Genomic DNA, 18,414 nt, shown 5'->3' on the forward strand with positions numbered 1-18,414 from the left:
CTCCCACCCAGCGAGGTGCCCATCTCAGTGATGAAAGGAGCCTCCCCCAATCTTTACAGCTTCTGCACTGACCACCACACCCAGGCAACCTGAGGGAGGGGAGACCATGCCCTGGTGGGTCCTCATCCTCCATCTGGGGCCCCCGAGGCGGAGTGGGGAAGGCCCCCCACCTTCATCCTCAGGCACGCAGCTGGGCACACGTGGGACAGGCCAGCGCCGTGTCATCTTGGGTCAACGGTGAGAACCACCAGTGGCTCAGAGGCTCCCCCTCCCTCACCCTCTGGGGTCAGCACTTTCTCTGAGGCAGGTGACATTTATCTTGCCTCCAACCAGGGGGACCCCGCTTCCACCTGGTCAGGACTGGGCGCCTCCCCCATCCTTGGTGCCAGGCCTCCTCATGCTGTCGCCTTGAACCACACGGCAGGGGAGGCAGCTGGGACCCCCAGACATTACCCTGTGCACAGGGTCCCGAGCTCGGGACGGCCTCAGGGCCAAGCCCCTGCCACAGCAGGATGGTGGGGGAGGGCGGGGGGGAGGGCTCCCCCCACGGCAGACACAGGACACTCGCTCGTGCAGCTGACACAAAGCGCGGCTACATCTCCCGGCCGTGCTCCCCGCCCGACTCCACTCCCAGGGCAAGCACAGCCCCACTCACAGAGACAGGGGAATGGACAAGATGGCACAGGGACAGAGGGCCGGGGGGCCAGGCAGGCTCGGCGGAGGAAGCGCCGAGGCCGGCAGCAGTGTCCTCATGGAGTGGTTTATTACGGTTCCATCTCACAAGGCAGGTGGGTGGGCGGCAGCGGCACATGAATGAACTCCAAGCCCCTGACAGACGTCTGCCTCGGGCGCATGCAAACAGTGCAACATGGGCAAGCGCAAACACGGGCGACCGAGGCGACACGGGACACGGAACACGGAACGGGGAACGAGGCTGGGCTGACGGGTCCCTAGAGAGGGGCCTGCTCTCCCCAACCCTTACGGGCAGGACAGGAAAAATAAGATTCGTACTTCTTGTAAAATGCCCATTTGCTGGGTACTTTCTTTCTCCTTATCTTGAAAAATAATAAAAAATAAACACACGGGAAAAAAATCTCAAAAAAAGGAAAGGAATAAAACTCTAAGAAGGCGAGAGATGGGAGGCCAGGAGAAGCCTGACTGCGGCGGGGGGCATCTGCCTCACGCTCCTCAGCCTCCTCCCTCCTTGGCCCTTCGGTGGGGCTCCCGACACCCCGCGGGTGGGTCCATGAGAAGAGGTGCCAGGCCTAGGCGGGGTCTCTGTGGGGCCAGAGGGGGCGCAGGCTGGGGCAGAGGAAGGAGGCCCACTGGCCCGCTGGGCTCAGTTCAGGCTGGGGCCCAGCCAGTGGGGGCACCAGGCCCACAATCGCTCCAGGTTCAGTCCCGCAGCCCCACAACCTGGGGGGAGGAGGCAGCGGTCACAGGTGCAACTCATGGGTTTTGATGTGCTCGAGCTGCTCCCGGAGTTGCAGGAAGGAGGGCCTTGTGGCAGCATCCAGGTGCCAGCAGTTCTTCATGACCTCGTAGACCGCAGGTGGGCAGCCGTCGGGGGCATCCATCTTGTAGCCCTTCTCCACCCGAGGGACGACGTCCTTCAGGGGCTGTGGCAGGCGGGTGGTGTGAGTGTGCAGGGCCGACCCCCCGGGGGAGCCCGACTCAGCTCCGGGGATCCCCCTCAGACCTGGGCCTCAGAGCCAGCAGGCCCCGAAGGTCCCGAGGGCAGGCCTGCAGCTCAGAACTCCGAGCAGGGCCCAGGAGGCTCCCTAGCCCCCTCCCCGCCCAGCCCTGCCCAGGCCCGGCGCCCAACTTACAATTCTTGGGTAAGGCACTCGCCCAAAGGAGTAGATTTCCCAGAGAAGGATTCCGAAACTCCACACGTCAGACTTGGTGGAGAATTTCTGCCACGTGGATGGGAGAAGCAGGGTCAGACCCTGGGGATTCGGGATTTGGCGGAGGCGGGGGAGGGGAGCCCAGGACCCACACCCATCAGCCCCCGGGCTCAGGGTTAGGCCCCCTCCACCTTCTCTCTCAGGGCCTCCGGGGCCGTCCACTTGACTGGCAGCTTGCCCGTGTCCTGGGTGCTGGAGGCCTCCTTGGTGAGGCCAAAGTCGCTGACCTTGGCCACGTTGTCTTCAGACACCAGCACGTTGCGGGCAGCCAGATCCCGGTGCACGAAGTTGTTGCCCTCCAGGTATTCCATGGCCTCACAGACATCTCTGGGAGAGAGCCAGCCACACAACCCCTCAGATAGGGCACCCACGGCACGGCAGGGGCCCCCCAATGGGTGCTGCTTCACTCACAGTGAGAACTTGAGGAGACAGTCTCCGCCCAGCACCGACCGACCCCTCGACCGCAGATAGTCCACCAGGCTTCCCTAAGGCAGGACAGACAGACTGACTGGCCCCACGGGTCAGACTCGCCCCCAGTCCTCTTGAACCGTGGGCTGGGTAAACACTTGAGGGGAACCAGCAGGGGAGGGCTCGGGGCATCACCGCGGAACGAGCAGTAGGTTCTGCAAGCTGGCCCCCGCGCCCCGCAGTTCCCTGAGCTCAGAGCTCACAAATCTCTAAGGCAAACCCTGGCACTACCTCCATCCCACAGGGGGAGGAAACAGGCCTGGCGAGGTCACAGGGAATGAAGGAGGAGTCAGGACAAAAGCTGAGCCCTGCCTGGTGACTTCAAAGCTCAGTCGGGGAGAGGGGCCCCGGGGTGCGGTGAGGGGCCCGGGCGAGCGGCGGGAAGGCTGGAGTGTTCAGCCCAGGGCGGGGGCGGCTCTCCGGGCAGGGGCGCACCTTGGCCATGTACTCCGTGACAATGTACAGCCCGCCCTTCTCTTCCACGATCACACCCAGAAGCTGTACCAGGTTGCTATGCCGAAGTTGCCTGGGGCAGGATGGGGGTGGTCAGCGCTGCTAGGCCCCCCCATCCTTCCCCGGCCGGGGGACACCTCCACACCCACTTGCGGCCCTGACTCACGTCATCACAGAGGCTTCAGCCAGAAAGGCCTGGGCAGTGGCGTCATTTTTAATGCACTTGACAGCAACCTTGTTCCCTCGGTAATCGCCTAGCATCACGTCTGCGGGGCGAGGGCTGGAGGTTGTTCCCTGGACCCTCCACTGGCCCTTGGCCCTCCCGCGGCCGCCACCCCCTCCCGCTCACCTCCAAACTCCCCCTTCCCAATGGTCTGCAGCAGCTTCAGGTCCTTCATGTTCAGTGCCCAGCCGCCTGGTGGGGGAGGGGGTGTCAGTGAGGGGTGAAGCCAGAGCAGGCATCACAGTGTGTGGCGTCCTGGGGAGGGCTCCTCCAGGAATGGGGGCGGTGCCCGGGAGCCCGGAGAGAGGAGGCGGGGAAGCAGGTGAGCACGGGGGCGGGGATGGCACTCACTGCGGAAGAACTCATCCTGGGCGGCCACCGTGCCCTCCATGACCTTTGGCTTGATGAGGCGAGTACAGAGTCCGTCCGCGTCCGAGGTGTAGTGCTGCGGGGGACAGGGCGGGGACTCAGGGCCAGCGCCGCGCCCGCCGCCTACGCGCACTGCCCGGCTCCAACCACCAGAGGGCGGCGGAGGCGAGCCCACCGGGCCGGAGCTCCTCGGGTCCCCCCAGGGAAGGATTAGGGAGGTCCCAGACTCAGATCTGTGACCTTCACTTCCAGGGGCTGGACAGACGCAGGCTGTCGCCGCCACTGGGGCCACGGGCCTCACCAGCATCCCGAGGTGGAAGGCGAGCCCTGGCCTCTGGCCAGAAGCGAGGAGGCCTCCCCCCAGCCAGGGGCTAGCAGGGGCAAGGAGCTGTGAAGGAGCACAGGAGGCGTCTGGGAGGCCGCTGGGGCTCTGGGAAGCCAGGTGTGGCCTCAACAGGACCAGCAGAACTGGCCTTGGGAGTTGCAGGGACATGTGGCCACAGCCACGCAGGGTTGTGACCTGACCACCAAGGTGCAGCTCGTGAGGGCAGGCTTATGTACGCGGCTTGACATGTGGCTCTGAGGCCTGGAGGGAAGCCTAGTTCTGGGGCGAGACTCCGATTCTGGCCCTGGCGCCTCTAACTGACAGCTGTGTGACCTGAGGCAGGTCCCGAAACTGCTCTGAGCCTCTCTGTCCCCCGCCTGTGGTGGCGTGTGGGGCCAGAAGTCAACCCTGGCACGCAGCAGGTGCTTCGCCAAGGCGCGAGGGGCATGAGGAAACGCAGGCTCCGGAGGCGGCACGTGCCGAGGCCAGCCAGCAGTGGGGGGACACTGGGCCGGAAGCCGGGCCGGCTCACCTCCACCAGCTGCATGAGGTTCTCGAAGTACACCTCCTCGTCGATGCTGAGCTTGCTGGCGTGGTACATGATGCGGTAGTGCTCCACCTTGCCGTCACAGCTCACGCACAGCGTGTAGTCCCCGGGGTAGTTGGTGCTCTCCCGCACCAGGAACAGGCCAGTCTCGGGCGGGCACAGCAGCCGCTCGGCCTGCTCCCGCGTGATCTTGCCATGGAACCAGCTGCGGGGAGACCGGGCCAGGGCTCACGGCGGCTCCAGGCATGGACCCTGGCCACCCGGGCCCACTGTCTGAGGCCCTCCCTCTGTGCCACCTCCCCACGGCCCCCACACGCTCCTCCTGCTTCGGGCCTCCTAGGCCCTGGGGACCTAGCACCTGGGCCTCTCCCTCCGCCTGAGAAGCCTTCACACGCTGCAACCCCTACACCCGCTCGCTGCTTTTCTGACTCCTCTAGGGAACCAGGGCTTCTCGTCCTCCCTCCTCCCCACGCTGCAGACCCCGAGGGCTCCTCAGCAGTACTCACGGCATGAGGCTGAGCTTCGTGCCGGCCTTCACACCCTCCCGTTTCTGGACATAGTTGGCTGGGATGATGCCCTCACGGCCCACCTTGTTCTTGGCTTTGTACCAGTTTGGGTCCTGGGGAGAGGGCAGCCCAGACACACGCTCAGCCCTCCCTTGGCCCCCCTGCAGGGGAGCCCTCACCCAGCAGGAATGCCCAGAGGCGGGAGGGTGTAGGCGTGGCCTCGTGAGGTCCCCGATTACCTTGGTGACCGCCACAATGGTGAGCACGTCTCCTTTGCAGAAGGGAAGGTCCTGCTCGGCAGTGCCATGGAAATTGTACTTGGCAATACATTCTGTACCGGATGGCCAGGCGGCCTGTAGGGCAGGCGACAGGTGGGCAGGTGGAGGGAGCCCGGGGCCCATCTCCACCCACTGCCCATCCGCCCTTCAGGACACAGACTCTTGTTGCTCTTTGTAAACCTCCCGCCCCGAGAACTCTGGGTGCCTTCCAGCTGAGATCCCCCCCACTGCCCCCAGGTCCGTACGCCCACCTTGAGGGCCCTGGGTCCAACAGTACACCCTAGAATTTTCCTTTGTCGAAGGACAGGGTGGGGCCAAGGGGAGCAGACTGACGTGAGGCCTCGTTCTCTCTCCTCCACTGAGCACCCTTCCAGGGGTGGGGGGAGTACTCAACTGCCCCAGCCCCCGCCCCCACGGTACCTGGATTGCTGACATCTTCTCAGAAGATCTGGCGTCCTCCTGTCACAGGAAGGCCACCCCGTCACTTGGTACCATGAGAGCTGCAGGGAGAAGGGGAAGACCGAGGAGGGGTGTGAGAAGCTGGCTCCTCCCAATCACTGAGCCCCCCATTCCTTCCCCACAGCAATGTGAACACGTACCGAAAGCCCCTAGAGCACCGGATAGGGGGAGGCAGGAGCATGAAGGCTGAGGGCCCCCAGGGATGGAGGGGTCACCAATCCTAAGCCCATGGGGGCCTCACAGCCCCACCAAATGGCCCACAGAGGCAAAAGAATCTCTGGGGGTGAGCAGCCCCAGGCCCAGAGGTCAGTCACGTGGTCTGTGGAGGAAGGGAGCCCAGGGCAGCTCTGTGAGCCTAGGAAAGGTGCAACGCAACTTGGGAAAGTCACCTGTTCTCCGTGGGTCTCCTAGTTCCACAGCCTATAAAAACGTGCCCAGGCAACAAGTCTAAAGACAAAGGTACACCAACCTCGTGGCCCGGTCGCCCCATGTCTAGGTACACACCCAAGAGAACACAGGGCAGGTGTCAGCCCAGATGTGCACAAGAGCAACGGCACAGCAGGATCTGTAAGCAACCTCACGCTGGGAGCCGCCCCGATACCCATCAAGGGTTAGATGGCTAAGCTGTGGTGTCTTCCAGAGCAGTACATGCTGCACAGCAGCAAACACGAGTAGACTGAATAATGAAACCATGATGATGAATTTCTGAAACGGTATCAACCCGAAAGCCCGACAGAGAGCACAGGCTGGGTAATCCCACGTAGACAGTATAAAATTCAAAATCTGGCCGAGCCCACGGTGCAGGACGGCAGCTGCCCTCAGAGGGGTAGAGCCACTGGAAGAGCGGAGTTCTCCTTGCCGCACCTCACGGAGCTGTACCCTTACGCCCTGGGGCACTCTGTGGTTTCCTTCGGTGCAGCTGATCCCTCCAGAAAACCTCCAGCCGACCCACGCTCCAAGGGCGGCAAGCCACACAGACTCCGTGGCCCCAGCCTGGCACCCCCTTGACCGCCGCTGCCTTCCTGAAGCCCAGAGCCCCCCGAGCCCCCATCTCAGAAAGCAGTGGGGCTGGAGCCACTGTTCTCTGTTTCCAGGGGATGGAGGCTCAGACAGGCCGGTGACTCGTCCCTGCGTGTTAGGAGAGAAATCCCAGGAATCCTGTTCCCAGGTGCATTTGACAGGACAGACAAGGTCTAGGGCCAGGCTGCAATGCCACCCACCCCAGGCTGGGCAGTGGGAGGAGATGCTTGAGTGCATGTGCCTGGCCTGCGAACTGAACAAGGACCGCAGGGCTGAGGCCCGTTTCTCGGAGGGGGGAGCCCCAGAGCCACCCTCTGAAGAACAGAGAGCTTAGGGACAGAAGGCAAGCTGGAAAAGGTTCCACCGGGTGGGGTGCAGGCCTAGCCAGAAGGGCAGGTCGACAGGGACAGCCGAGAGTAAGGGGCCCAGCTGCGAGCCCTGGGAGGGCGGTGGGACACAGCCCGGCCATCTGAGCACCCTACCTGGCTGCTGTCGGGACAGTCCAGAGGTGCCCGCCCAGCACCAACCCTGCAGCTCAGCGGGGGCTTCAGACAAGGAACCAGGGGCCTCAGCAGTGAAGTGTGTGGCTGAGGGCAACAACGGCCGGGAGAACCACCACTCCCAGGCCTCACTCCGGCTTCCAGTCAGGCGGACCTGGCTCCGTTGAGTGTGCAACTCGGAAGAATGACTCAACCCTTCTGAGCCTCGGATCCTCACCCTGCCAGGCGGGGACAGGCATGCCCTGCATGCAGGCTGCGAGGGAGTAGGAGACCTCGGGCCTGAGAAGGTCTGGCGCGGGGCTTGGCATAGCCGCCCCCTTCCTCCAGACAGAAAGGCCTCCCTCCTCCAGGACACGGGGCTTCTCGCCCGAGGCCAACCTGCCGACGTCTGCTGTCGGCACAGGAGCCCGGGGCCCACAAGGTCGAGCAGAGACATCGCCCCCACCGAACACACAGTCGCACGGCTGAGCTGCTGAGCCGGGGACAGGAACCGCCCGCCGGGCTCTTGTGGCCCACAAATTGTGGTGAGCCGTGAGCTGCTCTTGCCCCCGTTCTACAGGAGCGGAAACTGAGGCTCACGAGGCCGAACAACTTGTGTGAAGTCACACAGTTCATTAGGGGTGACGGCCCAGAACCCAAATGAGGGTTCTACTGGGGCTGGCGGGGGCCCTGACCCTCAGGCCCTTCTGAACAGAGGCCCTGCCAGCTTTCCACACCCTCAGCCGGCCTCCCCTCCCTCCCCAGCTTGCCACCACTGGGCCACCACAGAGGGCATGGTGGCTGTGGCCCCGTTAGTCACCCTCCCCAAACACTCCCTTCCTGGCCTGCAGCTGCTGCCGCCGCCTCCCCACTGACATGACGATAACAATAAAAATAATAATAGGCCCTGTTTTCTGAGCACTTGTTCTGTGCCAGGCCCCGTCCTTGGCACGTTATGGCTCATCTAATCCTCTAACAACTGAGCCTGTTACTACCCCCATATTGTAGACGAGGACCCTGAGCAAGGTCAAGAGGCATGGTGGTCTTGCCGGCGGGCTTACACCTCCCGGGAGCACCCTGCCGCGCTCGGGCCTCGGCTGCCCAGCCCCGGCACCATGCGGCAGCCAGAGGACGGGCAAGCGCCACTGGAGAGGCCAGGGTGGGCTAGCTCAAGGGGCCAGGCTCCGACAACCAGACATCTGGAAGGCAGGGGAAGGAGCTGAGCCCTCCCTTGGTCTATTGCCTAAAACTTCAGGACCTGGTCTCTCCACCTGTACAATGGGTTGGCGGTACCTCCACAGCAGCCAGGGCTGCTCTGCACGCAGCTGCCAGGTGCCTCGACCCGCCCCTGCCCAGGAATGCTGCAGGGCAAGCCGTGGGCTCTCTGACAGCTCCTCCCTGCTGGCGTCAAGCCCAGGCGGGCTCAGAGGTCTCCCTCCCGAGGGTCCTGAGGGGCCAGGGGCCAGCTCCCTCCAGGTTGGACACAAAGAGCCAGGATGGCTAGGAGGGGCCCCTGTGAACCTAGGGCTCTGGTTTGGCCTGAGCCAGGCACACAGGGGTCCCTTTGGAGTCACGTGAACCTGCTTTTAGGCCACCCTGTGGAGGCTGCTGGGACGCTGTCCTGGGAGTCAGGGGCTCTGAGTCCTATTCCTGGCTCTGCCACCAACTTGCTGCGTGTGACCTTGGGAAAGTCATTTGACTTTTCTGGGACCTGCTGGCTCTCTGGCACCTCAGACGGACCTGTGTCGCACCTGCTGTTCCCACCTCGCCTGGCATTCCCTCTCCACTCCCTCCCTCTTCTCTACCCAAGGAACTTCCTCTCAACCTCCGGGGCACAGCTGAGGCATTGCTTCTGTTTCACGTGTGCCTACAAAGTCCCTGTGGTATTGTCTATGGTGGCAAGCGACTGGGAAGCGATCTTTATGTCTATCAGTGAGGGACCAGGCAAATAAACAGCCGGGTATCCCTAAGAGGGAACAACAGTCCCTGCGGTGACGGGGCCCCGACCTTCAGGTGCTGACACACAGCACCCGTATGATGCAGCAAGCCGGAAGGGCAAAAAGCCAGCTCAAGTCGCTCAAGGAAAAGCTGCTGGGGGGAACAAGACAGTGACATGGCTTCCAAAGACCACCCCACCGGTGAATCTGAAAGCAGAAAAGCATCTACACAACAGGTGGACCTGGCAGATAGACATATCGATCTATCTCGTTAACCACGCGACCGAATCAAGCATCACCCACGATGAGAGCAACGACAGAGCGCCTCCCGCCGGGACGCCCAGAGGAGGGCACAGCATCCTGGGGGTAGGATTCCCACGGAGCCCGTTAACCTGACTCAAATCAGGAAGATGCAATCAGGCACAGCCTCGACAACTGGCCCGGACTCTCGAAGTTAATGTTGTAAGAGACAAAACCAAGGAACACGCAGAGGCTGGGGAATGTTCTCGAATAAACAGGACGCTAGAGGCATGTGATACAACAACAAAATGGTATTTCTGTGAGGTGAAGGAGGTGTCAACTAACCTTACCGTGGTAACTATTTAGCAACACACGTACATCAAATCACCACGCTGTACACCTTAAACTTACGCAACCTTATACGGCAATTACATCTCCATAAAGCTGGGGGAAAAAAGGTGAAAGGAACAGGACAACAAGATTCAGTGAGAGATCCTGAACTGGATTCTGGCTCAGAGGGAAAAAGACAGTAGCTATAAAAATCATTGGATGACAGTTGGAAAAATGGAAATGTAAGGTAATATTATGGAATTTTAATGTCAATTTTCCTAAGGACGATCCTAGTGCTGTGATTACGTAAGAGGTGCATGCTCAAGTACTTAGAAATGAAGATGTAGGATGCCTGCAACTAACAAACACACCAGCAAAAAACTCCACACATACGCATCTCGGTATATGAAAGAGGGAAACCAAATATGGCAAAATGTTAAGACCTGGTGAATCTGGGTAAGGGATGGTTGGGTATTTGTTACATTATTATTTCAGTTTCTTATTATTTTTATTACCTTTAAAGATTTATTTCAGAGAGAGAGAGCGTGCATGCACATGCATACAGTGGGGGTACGGGGAGGGACAGAGTGCAGAGCCAGAAGCAGGGCTTGATCTCACAACCTAAGTGGAAATCAGGAGTCGGATGCACGCCCAACTGCGTCACTCAGGCACCCCATTATTATTATTTTTTAAAAGTAATCTCTACATCAAGCGTGGGGCTCAAACTCATGATCCTGAGATCAAGAGTCACATACACGGGACGCCTGGGTGGCTCAGCAGTTGAGCGCCTGCCTTCAGCCCAGGGCGTGATCCTGGAGTCCCGGGATCGAGTCCCATGTCGGGCTCCCTGCATGGAGCCTGCTTCTCTAGAGCCTGTGTCTCTGCCTCTCTCTCTGTGTGTCTCTCATGAATAAATAAATCACATCTTAAAAAAAAAAAAAAGTCACATACTCCATGCACTGAGTGGGCCAGGTGCCCTATTTCAGCTTTTTAGTAGGTTTGAAATACTCCAAGTGAAAGGCCGTGAGAAAAGACAAGGTGCAGGACCTGATCCATGGTACGTGACACACAAGGCATCCCTAACTCCAATCCACGCAGATCATCCCTGAAAGACAGAAGAAACTGGCAACACGAGTTGTCTCTGGGATGGGGTGTGTGTGTGTGTGTGTCAAGTTTAAGGGAAGATTACTTTCCACTGTGAGTTTGCTATTTTGTCCTTTCTGACTTCTTTTTTTTTAAACCACATGTATCTATTACTAACTTCCCCCTAAAAATAAGGTTGAAAATAAATCACTTTTGAAAATCGCCTCTGCCAGGAGCCTCCCTTGGTTCCCCGGCTGTGCTCCAAGGCCTCCCCAGCCTCTCACACATCTCCACACTCCAGAGACAAGCTCTCTGCTCGCTGCTCATGGCCTGGGAGCTCGGGGCAGGGGGGGGGGGGGGGGGGGGAGGCTGGATGCTGACTCATGTGCCCAGCATGGGCTGAGCCCAGAGTGGCTGCTTGGTGAGTGAGTGCTGAATGAATGAATGAACCAACAAAGGAGAGGAGGAAGCCAGGCCGGCTGCGCCACACCAAGGTCCCCTAACTGACAGGACTATATTTAACCCCAAAGGGACAGCAGCTGTCAGCACACCCGCCAAGGACCAAGGGGCAGGGGGCTTTGGAACTCTGTGAAGTCAGCGCTTCACTCTGATTTCCTGCCCCAAACCCGACTCCCAGCAGTCCTTGTGCTGGGGTCCCAGGAACAGGCTGGGCATTGTGCCCAAGCACTGAGGTCAGTGGCTGCAGCCTCAGGCAGGCCTTTCTTGGTAGCCCAGGCTGGCAGGGAGTCGGGGAAGCAAGGAGAACTGGGAGCCCCCAAACTCCCAGGCCACCCTCTCCCTGCCCACGGGGCAGCAGCAGACCCCTACAGCTATCACTCGCTGAAGGCCAGGGCAGGTCAAGGGGCTCCTTCCCTGCCCCCTTCACCAAAACTCCACTGCTTACTGGGGCGTGGGAGCCTTCAATAACTGTTTACACCCAGCTAAAAATACCCACTGAAAAGGGAAGTGCACAAGAGACCGGGGGGAACTCGGGGCCATGGCCCCCAGAGACTTTGGTTCTGCCACAGGACCCAGCTGGAGCGTGTTGGGGGCAGGGGCAGCTGCCGAGCAACAGGCAGGTTCTCCACGCCTTCTCACTTTTCGAGCCAGTGTTCCTGGAGCCTCCCTGTGCCACCAGCACCCGGCCTGGCCGGCCAGGACAGACAGGAGAAAAGGGCCCAGGAGACCCCGAGGGCCTAAGAACCTCGCTCATCTGTCCGTCTTCCCCTCTGCACCCAGCCTAAGGCCGCCACCAAAACGCAGCCCTGCCTCTGTCCTCCTGGCTGCCAGTCAGTCGTGGCCAGGTGTGCTCGGTGCCCCGACAGACAGGACAGACAGGGGCAACCAGGAAAGCTTCCAAGGGGAGGGGAGCTGGAGCCCGGAGGATTTCAGTGGAAGCAACTGGGAGGGGGCTGTGCCAGACCGGGCCAGGATTTCGTGTCCAAGACCGCGGCGTGGAAGAGTCACAGAGGGCAGAAGGCTTGGGCCGGGGTCCAGAGCGGCTCTGAACTGGCCCGGAAGTTCCGACAGGCCACAGGGAGATAACAGGCAAAACTGAGCTGCTGATTGAGGCCCGCGCCCCTGGAAGGCAGGGCACCTGACGGGGGCGGGGCGCGCCAGCAGCTGGGCTGGGTTAGCAGCAGGGCCATCAGCCCCACCTCGGCTCTGGAGAGGACACTCAGGCTGAGGACAGGGTGATGCCCCGGCGGCGCAGCAGGCAGGCGGCTGGAGGGCCAGACCCTCACAGGCCCCCTGCACACACATCTCAGGGTCAGGCTGCGGAACTGTGCCCGAGACCCTTGGAGATGCCCACGCCTCCCTGGGGGCCGAGGAAGGCTGGGAGGATGGCCTCACCTTGGCTGCAGAGCCCCCACCCCCGGGTCTCCTCAGTCTTCGGCACCCCTGCCCTAAGGGTAGGGGTGAGTCAATGGCTAAAAAATGTTTAAAACTAAATTACAGCAACTCACCGCCTTTTCCCTGCCCCCAGTGGCTCGTGGGACCGGAAATCCCATCTAGTGGTTTGGGAGGCATGGGGGCTGGAGTTACAGAAGGCTAATGGGAAGGCACCGCTGGGGCTTGAGGCTGACACTCCTGGCCCAGAAAGGTTTCTAATTACCGCTCAGGAACCTAATTACCTACATGCACTGGGCAGGGGGGACTTGGGGCCTCCCCAGGGTCCTAACACAGGCCTCTGTCCCCTGCCCCCCACACAGGCTGTGGTCTTTGCATGGCCATTTGCCTACATTTACATATAGCCTCTCAGCACTGACCTCCAACGGACAGTTAAAAATCCCGAGTGTCCTTGTCTTGTACCTCAAGTCCCCTATGTACATAACAGGTGGGGGAACCGAGGCCCAGAGGCCCACAAATTGCCTTGAACTTTGGCCCCCAGATTCTCGGGTCTCCCCATTGCAGAACTAGGACCCTCAAACAGAGCCCAATACAGAGGACTCACGGCCTTGCTACCCACCCGATGGAGGAGGACGTTGTCAACACCCTCCCCTAGCAGGATGGGCTATAAAAATGAAAGCATGGGAATGACAGCCCCCCAGCCCGGCCCCCTGGCAGGTACTTAAGCCTCAAAAACCCTCATGAGGTTTTACTGTTATGTCTGTTTGACAGAGGAGGGACCAGGCTGACAGGCCACCAGCTTCAAAGGGGCTAGAGCAGATATTTGAACTCAGATCTGTCTGACCTTGGTCAGGAGAAAAAGCCCCAGCCTTTCCTTGGGCAGGACGGAGGACACGGTGAAAACGGGCGGCCAGCTGAGAGCGGGGGCTGAAGGGAGGCCTGCCTGGAGCTCAGCCCTCCTGCTCTGGGGAGCAGAGATCACATGTGGGCCCACTCCTTGCTCCAAATTCTGCTTTGCATGGAGAGGCCAAGAGTCTGTCCACGGCCACACAGCAGCTAGAGGAGCCAGCAACCCTAGGAAGGGAGAAACTCCAACCCTTGGTTTTCCTGGCATTTCCCCTCCAGGAAGTCCTCCTGGCTGCTCCAGCCTACGCAGATCCCCAGCTTCTGAGCTCCCACCAGCCCTGCCAGGAAATGGAACCACAGGCCTCCCCTGACCCTTCACGGAGTCTGGTCTCTGCTGGCCAGCAGGGGAGCTCTCCCTTTCAGGCGGCCTGCGGCCTGCGGCCAGGACAGCACAGGATGCCAGTGCAGGTCCCGGGGACCAGGGTGGAGACCTGGTGTGGGGCTGGGCAGGGCTGAGAAGCAGCAGCCCGGGAGGGCAGGCGTCAGAGGACACTCAGGTTTTCACCCACCTACAGGGCTTTGGGCTGTGAGGAGAGCAGCCCAGGCGCGGGGTGCCTCCCTCCTGCTTGTTCCTGCAGCTCTGGGCCCCGACCAGGAAGGGGCGGGGGTGGGGGGAGCAGGGAGACGGAGGGAAGCTGCGGTCGGAGGCCGCCGAGGCGTACAAAGCCAGGGTGTGATGAGAAGCTCCTCTCCTCGCAGCACCTCAAAACCAGGAAGAGAAACTGAGCAGGGAGAAAGAACACACTGGGCTGTGAGGGGCCCTCGGATTCCCAGGCACCTGCCAAGGGGAGCGCCTGGGCCTTCTGGGCCTCGGCCTCTCCAGGGGAAGAATGGATTCCCTCCCTTCTGCCAGGCGGCCCAAAGGTGCAGGCTTCATCGTGCTGGATAAACGAGCTCCCCCCCGCTGGTGGAGCACTTGCCATCCTCCGGCAGCTCCGGCCTCTCCCGGGAAGCAGGGGCTTGGCCCCCAAAGCTAGCCTCGCCCCGCTCGCTTCTCCCTCAGCCACGCAGGGAGCACACTAGCTCTTCCTTCACCAGCTCTTTATTTTTAGGTCTGAATTTGACTTTAATCATTACTTAGCGGGTTCTATTTCCAGCCCTCGAATGAAGGGACCCACAGGAGAAGAGGAAGGGAGGCAGTGCTCCCTGCCTGGCATGGGGGGCAGCCTGCTCCTCCACCCATCCTGTCCCCAACTAAGGCCAGGGGACTGAGAAACAGCCGAAGGGCTTACACCAGCCAGGCCAGCATCTTGGAGGGGACCCCACCCTGTGACCTCATCCCAGCCCAAGCTGTGGGACAGGAGGGCAGTTGTAATGCCCACTTCCCCTGTGCCAAGACCAGGGAGGAGGGAGACGCTCCAAGGGCAAACATCTAGCAGCTAGAATCTGAGGTCACGTGCCTGGGAGACCTCTGCATCGGATGGGCCACCTGGGGGAGGACCTCCTGCCCAGGTTAGTCCTGGGCTACCGTTCGGTCATCTGGGGCTATGGTCTCTTAGGCCCCAGGAGTGCCAAGTGGAGAAGGATTCCCTCCCACTGCCCATGGCATGGCCCCAGGAGGGCACTCCCAGTTACTGTGGTCTCTACAGAGGCAGAACAAAAGGAAGCAAGGAGTGGCACAGCAGTCTGCACTCGGGTCAGACCCAGGGAACACCTGCCGAAGAGGAGGCCACTAACACACAAGACTTCCCCAGTGATTTGTCTATGTTCCCTTCCAACTCCCATCCGGGGGGCTAGAAACCCTGCACCCCCCTCCCTCGGCCAGTTTTCTTTCCTTTCACCCCCCACCCTCTGCCACCGGGAAAGGGTAGGGAGAAGAGGCTGGCATGCCATCCCTGGGTTGGGGCTCAGGATGCCTGCCTGGGCTCCTTGCCCAAGTTGTGGTTTTCCCAGGGAAAGTAGGCCTCTGTCTCCAGTAGGGAAATTTGGGGTGGCCCCGGAAGTAGCTGAAGCTAGCCGGGGGAAGGAGGAGGCCGGGCTCTCAGGAGAGGCCTGGTCCAGTCAGCTCTGCTGCCAGGAGACCAAAGGGGATCAAGATCACGCGAGCTTTTGCCCTTCTGCTCCACGGGAGGTTTCTGTCCTCCCTGAGTTCACCTTAGGACCTGCGTTACCGTTTGACAGGTGTTACCGCCCCAGTCAAACTCCCCAGAACCCAGCCAGTAACCCATCTTCCCAAGGCCAGGTCTGTGTCCTGGACCAGCCAATCAGGTGGTGATGGGGCGGGGGGGGACAGGGCACTGGCCAGGGCAGTCCAGGACCTCAGGAACAGAGGGTTTCAGCAGGGCTCCGTGGGCGACAGGCCTGCTGGGTGAGCCAGCAGCCACCAGGGGCCCAGGTGTCACCCCCACACACAGAGGCGGCCTGCAGGCTCTGAGCAACGCCAACCTCTCCTTACAAAGTGCATCCTGGAGGCGAGGGGTGGTGCCAGGTGCTTTCTAGTACCTTGGTTAGTTAGCCTGGACCCTGCTCACAGTCCCCGCTGCCCCAGGTATGGCCATCCTGTGGTGCCCATAAAGGAAGCCCATCTCAGAGGGTGACCGGCCTAGATGGCGTGGCTGGGACTGGACCCGCAGTAGCTGCCCACTCCTTGCCATTCCCCAGGCTGCTCGGGGGGCCTGTGGTCACACCAGCTGTACGGGCAACAGCAGTGAAACGAGTTTAGTCAGGGCGCCCAGGTGAGGTCACTGCAGCCTAGAGCTTTGGAACACTGGGCAACTTCTCAGGGGTGAGGTTCCCCGGGCTGAGCGGCAACGTGAGGAAATGCTCAGAGACACAGAACGAAACGAAAAAAGGTACCATGGTGCGCATCCTCCAATGACACAGTGAGGAAGGGGGAAAAAAAAATCAGGAATAAGACAGGCAGGGAACTCCAAAAGGCAAACACTCCCTCTGCTAGTGAAACTGCGATTCTTGTTTTGTTTTCTAGGTTTTCTGTAATGCTGTGTTGTTACTCTCTGCATTAAGAAAGTAGCAGATAGGGCAGCCCGGGTGGCCCAGAAGTTTAGTGCTGCCTTTGGCCCAGGGCGCCATCCTGGAGACCTGGGATCGAGTCCCGCATCGGGCTCCCTGCATGGAGCCTGCTTCTCCCTCTGCCTGTGTCTCTGCCTCTCTCTGTGTGTCTCTCATGAATAAATAAATAAAATCTTTAAAAAAAAAAAAAAAAAAGAAAGCATCATATAGTTTTCTCCTGAGCTCAGACCTGCTTCTGGCCCTGATGTCCGGGATGTCTTCCACCAAGGGACGGCCTTTCTGATTTGGAACAGCCCCTTGGGCACCTGTGGGGCCCTCCTTACATTCTCTATTTTTTTTTAAGATATTTATTTATTCATGAGAGACACAGAGAGAGAGGCAGAGACATAGGCAGAGAGAGAAGCAGGCTCCGTGCAGGGAGCCCAATGCGGGACTCGATCCCAGGACTCTGGGATCACACCTGAGCCAAAGGCAGACATCCAGCCACCGAGCCACCCAGCCGTCCCTCCCTACCTTCTCTTTCCTGGACCAAACTCTTTCTTTGGGAACTCTGTGTCGGGGCTTCAAGAGGCCTCAAAAAACAGAGCCCAGAACTGGACCCAGGTCGTTCTCCCCCATGAGGCCAACGGGCAGCTTGTTCGGGCGGCTGCATCACGCATTGTGACCCCTGGGCCTTAGCCCCCCGTACCCCGGTCTGCTCACGGTGGCTCAACTTCTTGGGCCCTGGTGCCCCCTGCAGCAGCCCCGGAGACTATCATGTGGTCCTTCCTTGCCCCTGACCCGACGCAGAAAGAAGAGCAGCCACTTCTGCAAGGGGGGAAGGCAACAAGCTCACCAGATAAGAAACACATCTCTGCACGTGCGCTGGCTGGACGCCAGACCCTTTTCTACCAAGGCCTGGGGACCCTGGGGCTGCATCCACATAACTCACAGTTGGCATAAAAGTGCCCGATCTTCAGGCCACAGTCCCAGGCCCTCAGGCCGGAAAGGAAGTTAGGGCCAGGTGCGGGGCGCCTCACAGGCCCACCACATCTGGATCCCCTTCGCTGTGCATGGCGGGGCAACTGGAAAAACACTACAACACGGGCAGAGTCTGGAGCAGGACAAAACTACCAATGGCCCCACGGGGGCCCAGACAGAGCTCAACAGCCTCCAGGGAACCTCCTACCCTCCAGGGAGCAAGAGGACCCTGCCACCCTCCCAACCTCTCTTGTGCTGCCTCTGTCCTGTTACTGCTGGGGCCCCACCAAGAAAGACGCTGGAACCACCAAAGCGTGGGGAGCTTGGAACGGGCCCGCTGCGTGTGCCCACTGACCACGCTGCTCCACCACGGCTGTGGAAGCAGGGCTCTCCCCTTCCCCGTCTGGACCCCATTCATGTTCTGGACTTGGCTGCTCCTGGGGCAGCTGGGCCCAGTGTGTGGGAGGCCTGGGTCGGGACTGACTGCCAGGCTGTTTCCACTTCGCGCCGTGGCCACACCAGACAAGGTGCCCCCCTCCCGCCACATCCCCTGTCAGCAGCACCCACCTCAGGCACCAAGGGGAAATCCCGTGGGCAGTGCGACACGGCCTGAGCCCAGAGCCGGGCAGCGCTGGGGCCGGAAGCCCTCTGGAGGGAAGCACGTGCTCACCCACAAGGTCCCCCGGGTCAGGCTGGGGGCCTGGGTCCTTGGTGGGAGAAGGCACCTGCCTGCTTTCCCTCCATCTACAGCAGTCCTGCCCTGCGGAGCGGAGCCTGGAAGGACGGCCGGACCCTGCCAACGACCTGGGGCGGCAACTTCCCACTTTGAGCCTCAGTACCCTGGTCCACAAAACGCGAGGGGAGGTGAACCCCTAAGTTAACCACCAAGGATCTGGTGGCCGGACACGCCTCTTCCTGACACTGCCGGGCCTGGAGGCGTCTGGGAGAATGAGATGACCGGGCTGCCCGGAGGGGGGGCACCGTCCCAGGGCCCGGTGTCACATCCCCACACACAGAGGATCTGCCCAGTCTCCACCCAAGGGTCACAGGTCTCTCGGCTGAGGCCTGGCCGTCTGGGAGGGGGACAGGCTCAACCTCCAGCA

General features: G+C 60.7%; 1 protein-coding gene across 4 annotated transcripts in view; it reads right to left on the reverse strand.

Moving 5' to 3' along the window:
* Nucleotides 1–739: 739 nt before the first annotated feature.
* Nucleotides 740–18,414, reverse strand: part of CSK (C-terminal Src kinase) — a 37,602-nt gene continuing 19,927 nt past the window's right edge. For 2 of the 4 annotated variants that reach the window (XM_072746027.1, XM_072746025.1), the window contains 12 exons: nucleotides 5,497–5,576; nucleotides 5,038–5,151; nucleotides 4,799–4,911; nucleotides 4,278–4,497; nucleotides 3,403–3,496; nucleotides 3,178–3,243; nucleotides 2,995–3,094; nucleotides 2,811–2,901; nucleotides 2,319–2,392; nucleotides 2,039–2,234; nucleotides 1,830–1,916; nucleotides 740–1,619 (listed from right to left, as the gene is read on the reverse strand). In XM_072746027.1, the coding sequence (XP_072602128.1) occupies nucleotides 1,437–1,619; nucleotides 1,830–1,916; nucleotides 2,039–2,234; nucleotides 2,319–2,392; nucleotides 2,811–2,901; nucleotides 2,995–3,094; nucleotides 3,178–3,243; nucleotides 3,403–3,496; nucleotides 4,278–4,497; nucleotides 4,799–4,911; nucleotides 5,038–5,151; nucleotides 5,497–5,511 (1,353 nt within the window). In that variant the 5' untranslated portion in view covers nucleotides 5,512–5,576 and the 3' untranslated portion in view covers nucleotides 740–1,436. Of the gene's footprint in view, nucleotides 1,620–1,829; nucleotides 1,917–2,038; nucleotides 2,235–2,318; nucleotides 2,393–2,810; nucleotides 2,902–2,994; nucleotides 3,095–3,177; nucleotides 3,244–3,402; nucleotides 3,497–4,277; nucleotides 4,498–4,798; nucleotides 4,912–5,037; nucleotides 5,152–5,496; nucleotides 5,577–5,675; nucleotides 5,855–17,878; nucleotides 18,198–18,414 lie in introns of those variants that run through there. The other 2 variants (XM_072746026.1, XM_072746028.1) reach the window with 2 other exon arrangements.

The sequence above is a fragment of the Vulpes vulpes genome, unplaced genomic scaffold, assembly GCF_048418805.1.
Source record: "Vulpes vulpes isolate BD-2025 unplaced genomic scaffold, VulVul3 u000000678, whole genome shotgun sequence".
Lineage (NCBI taxonomy): Eukaryota > Metazoa > Chordata > Mammalia > Carnivora > Canidae > Vulpes > Vulpes vulpes.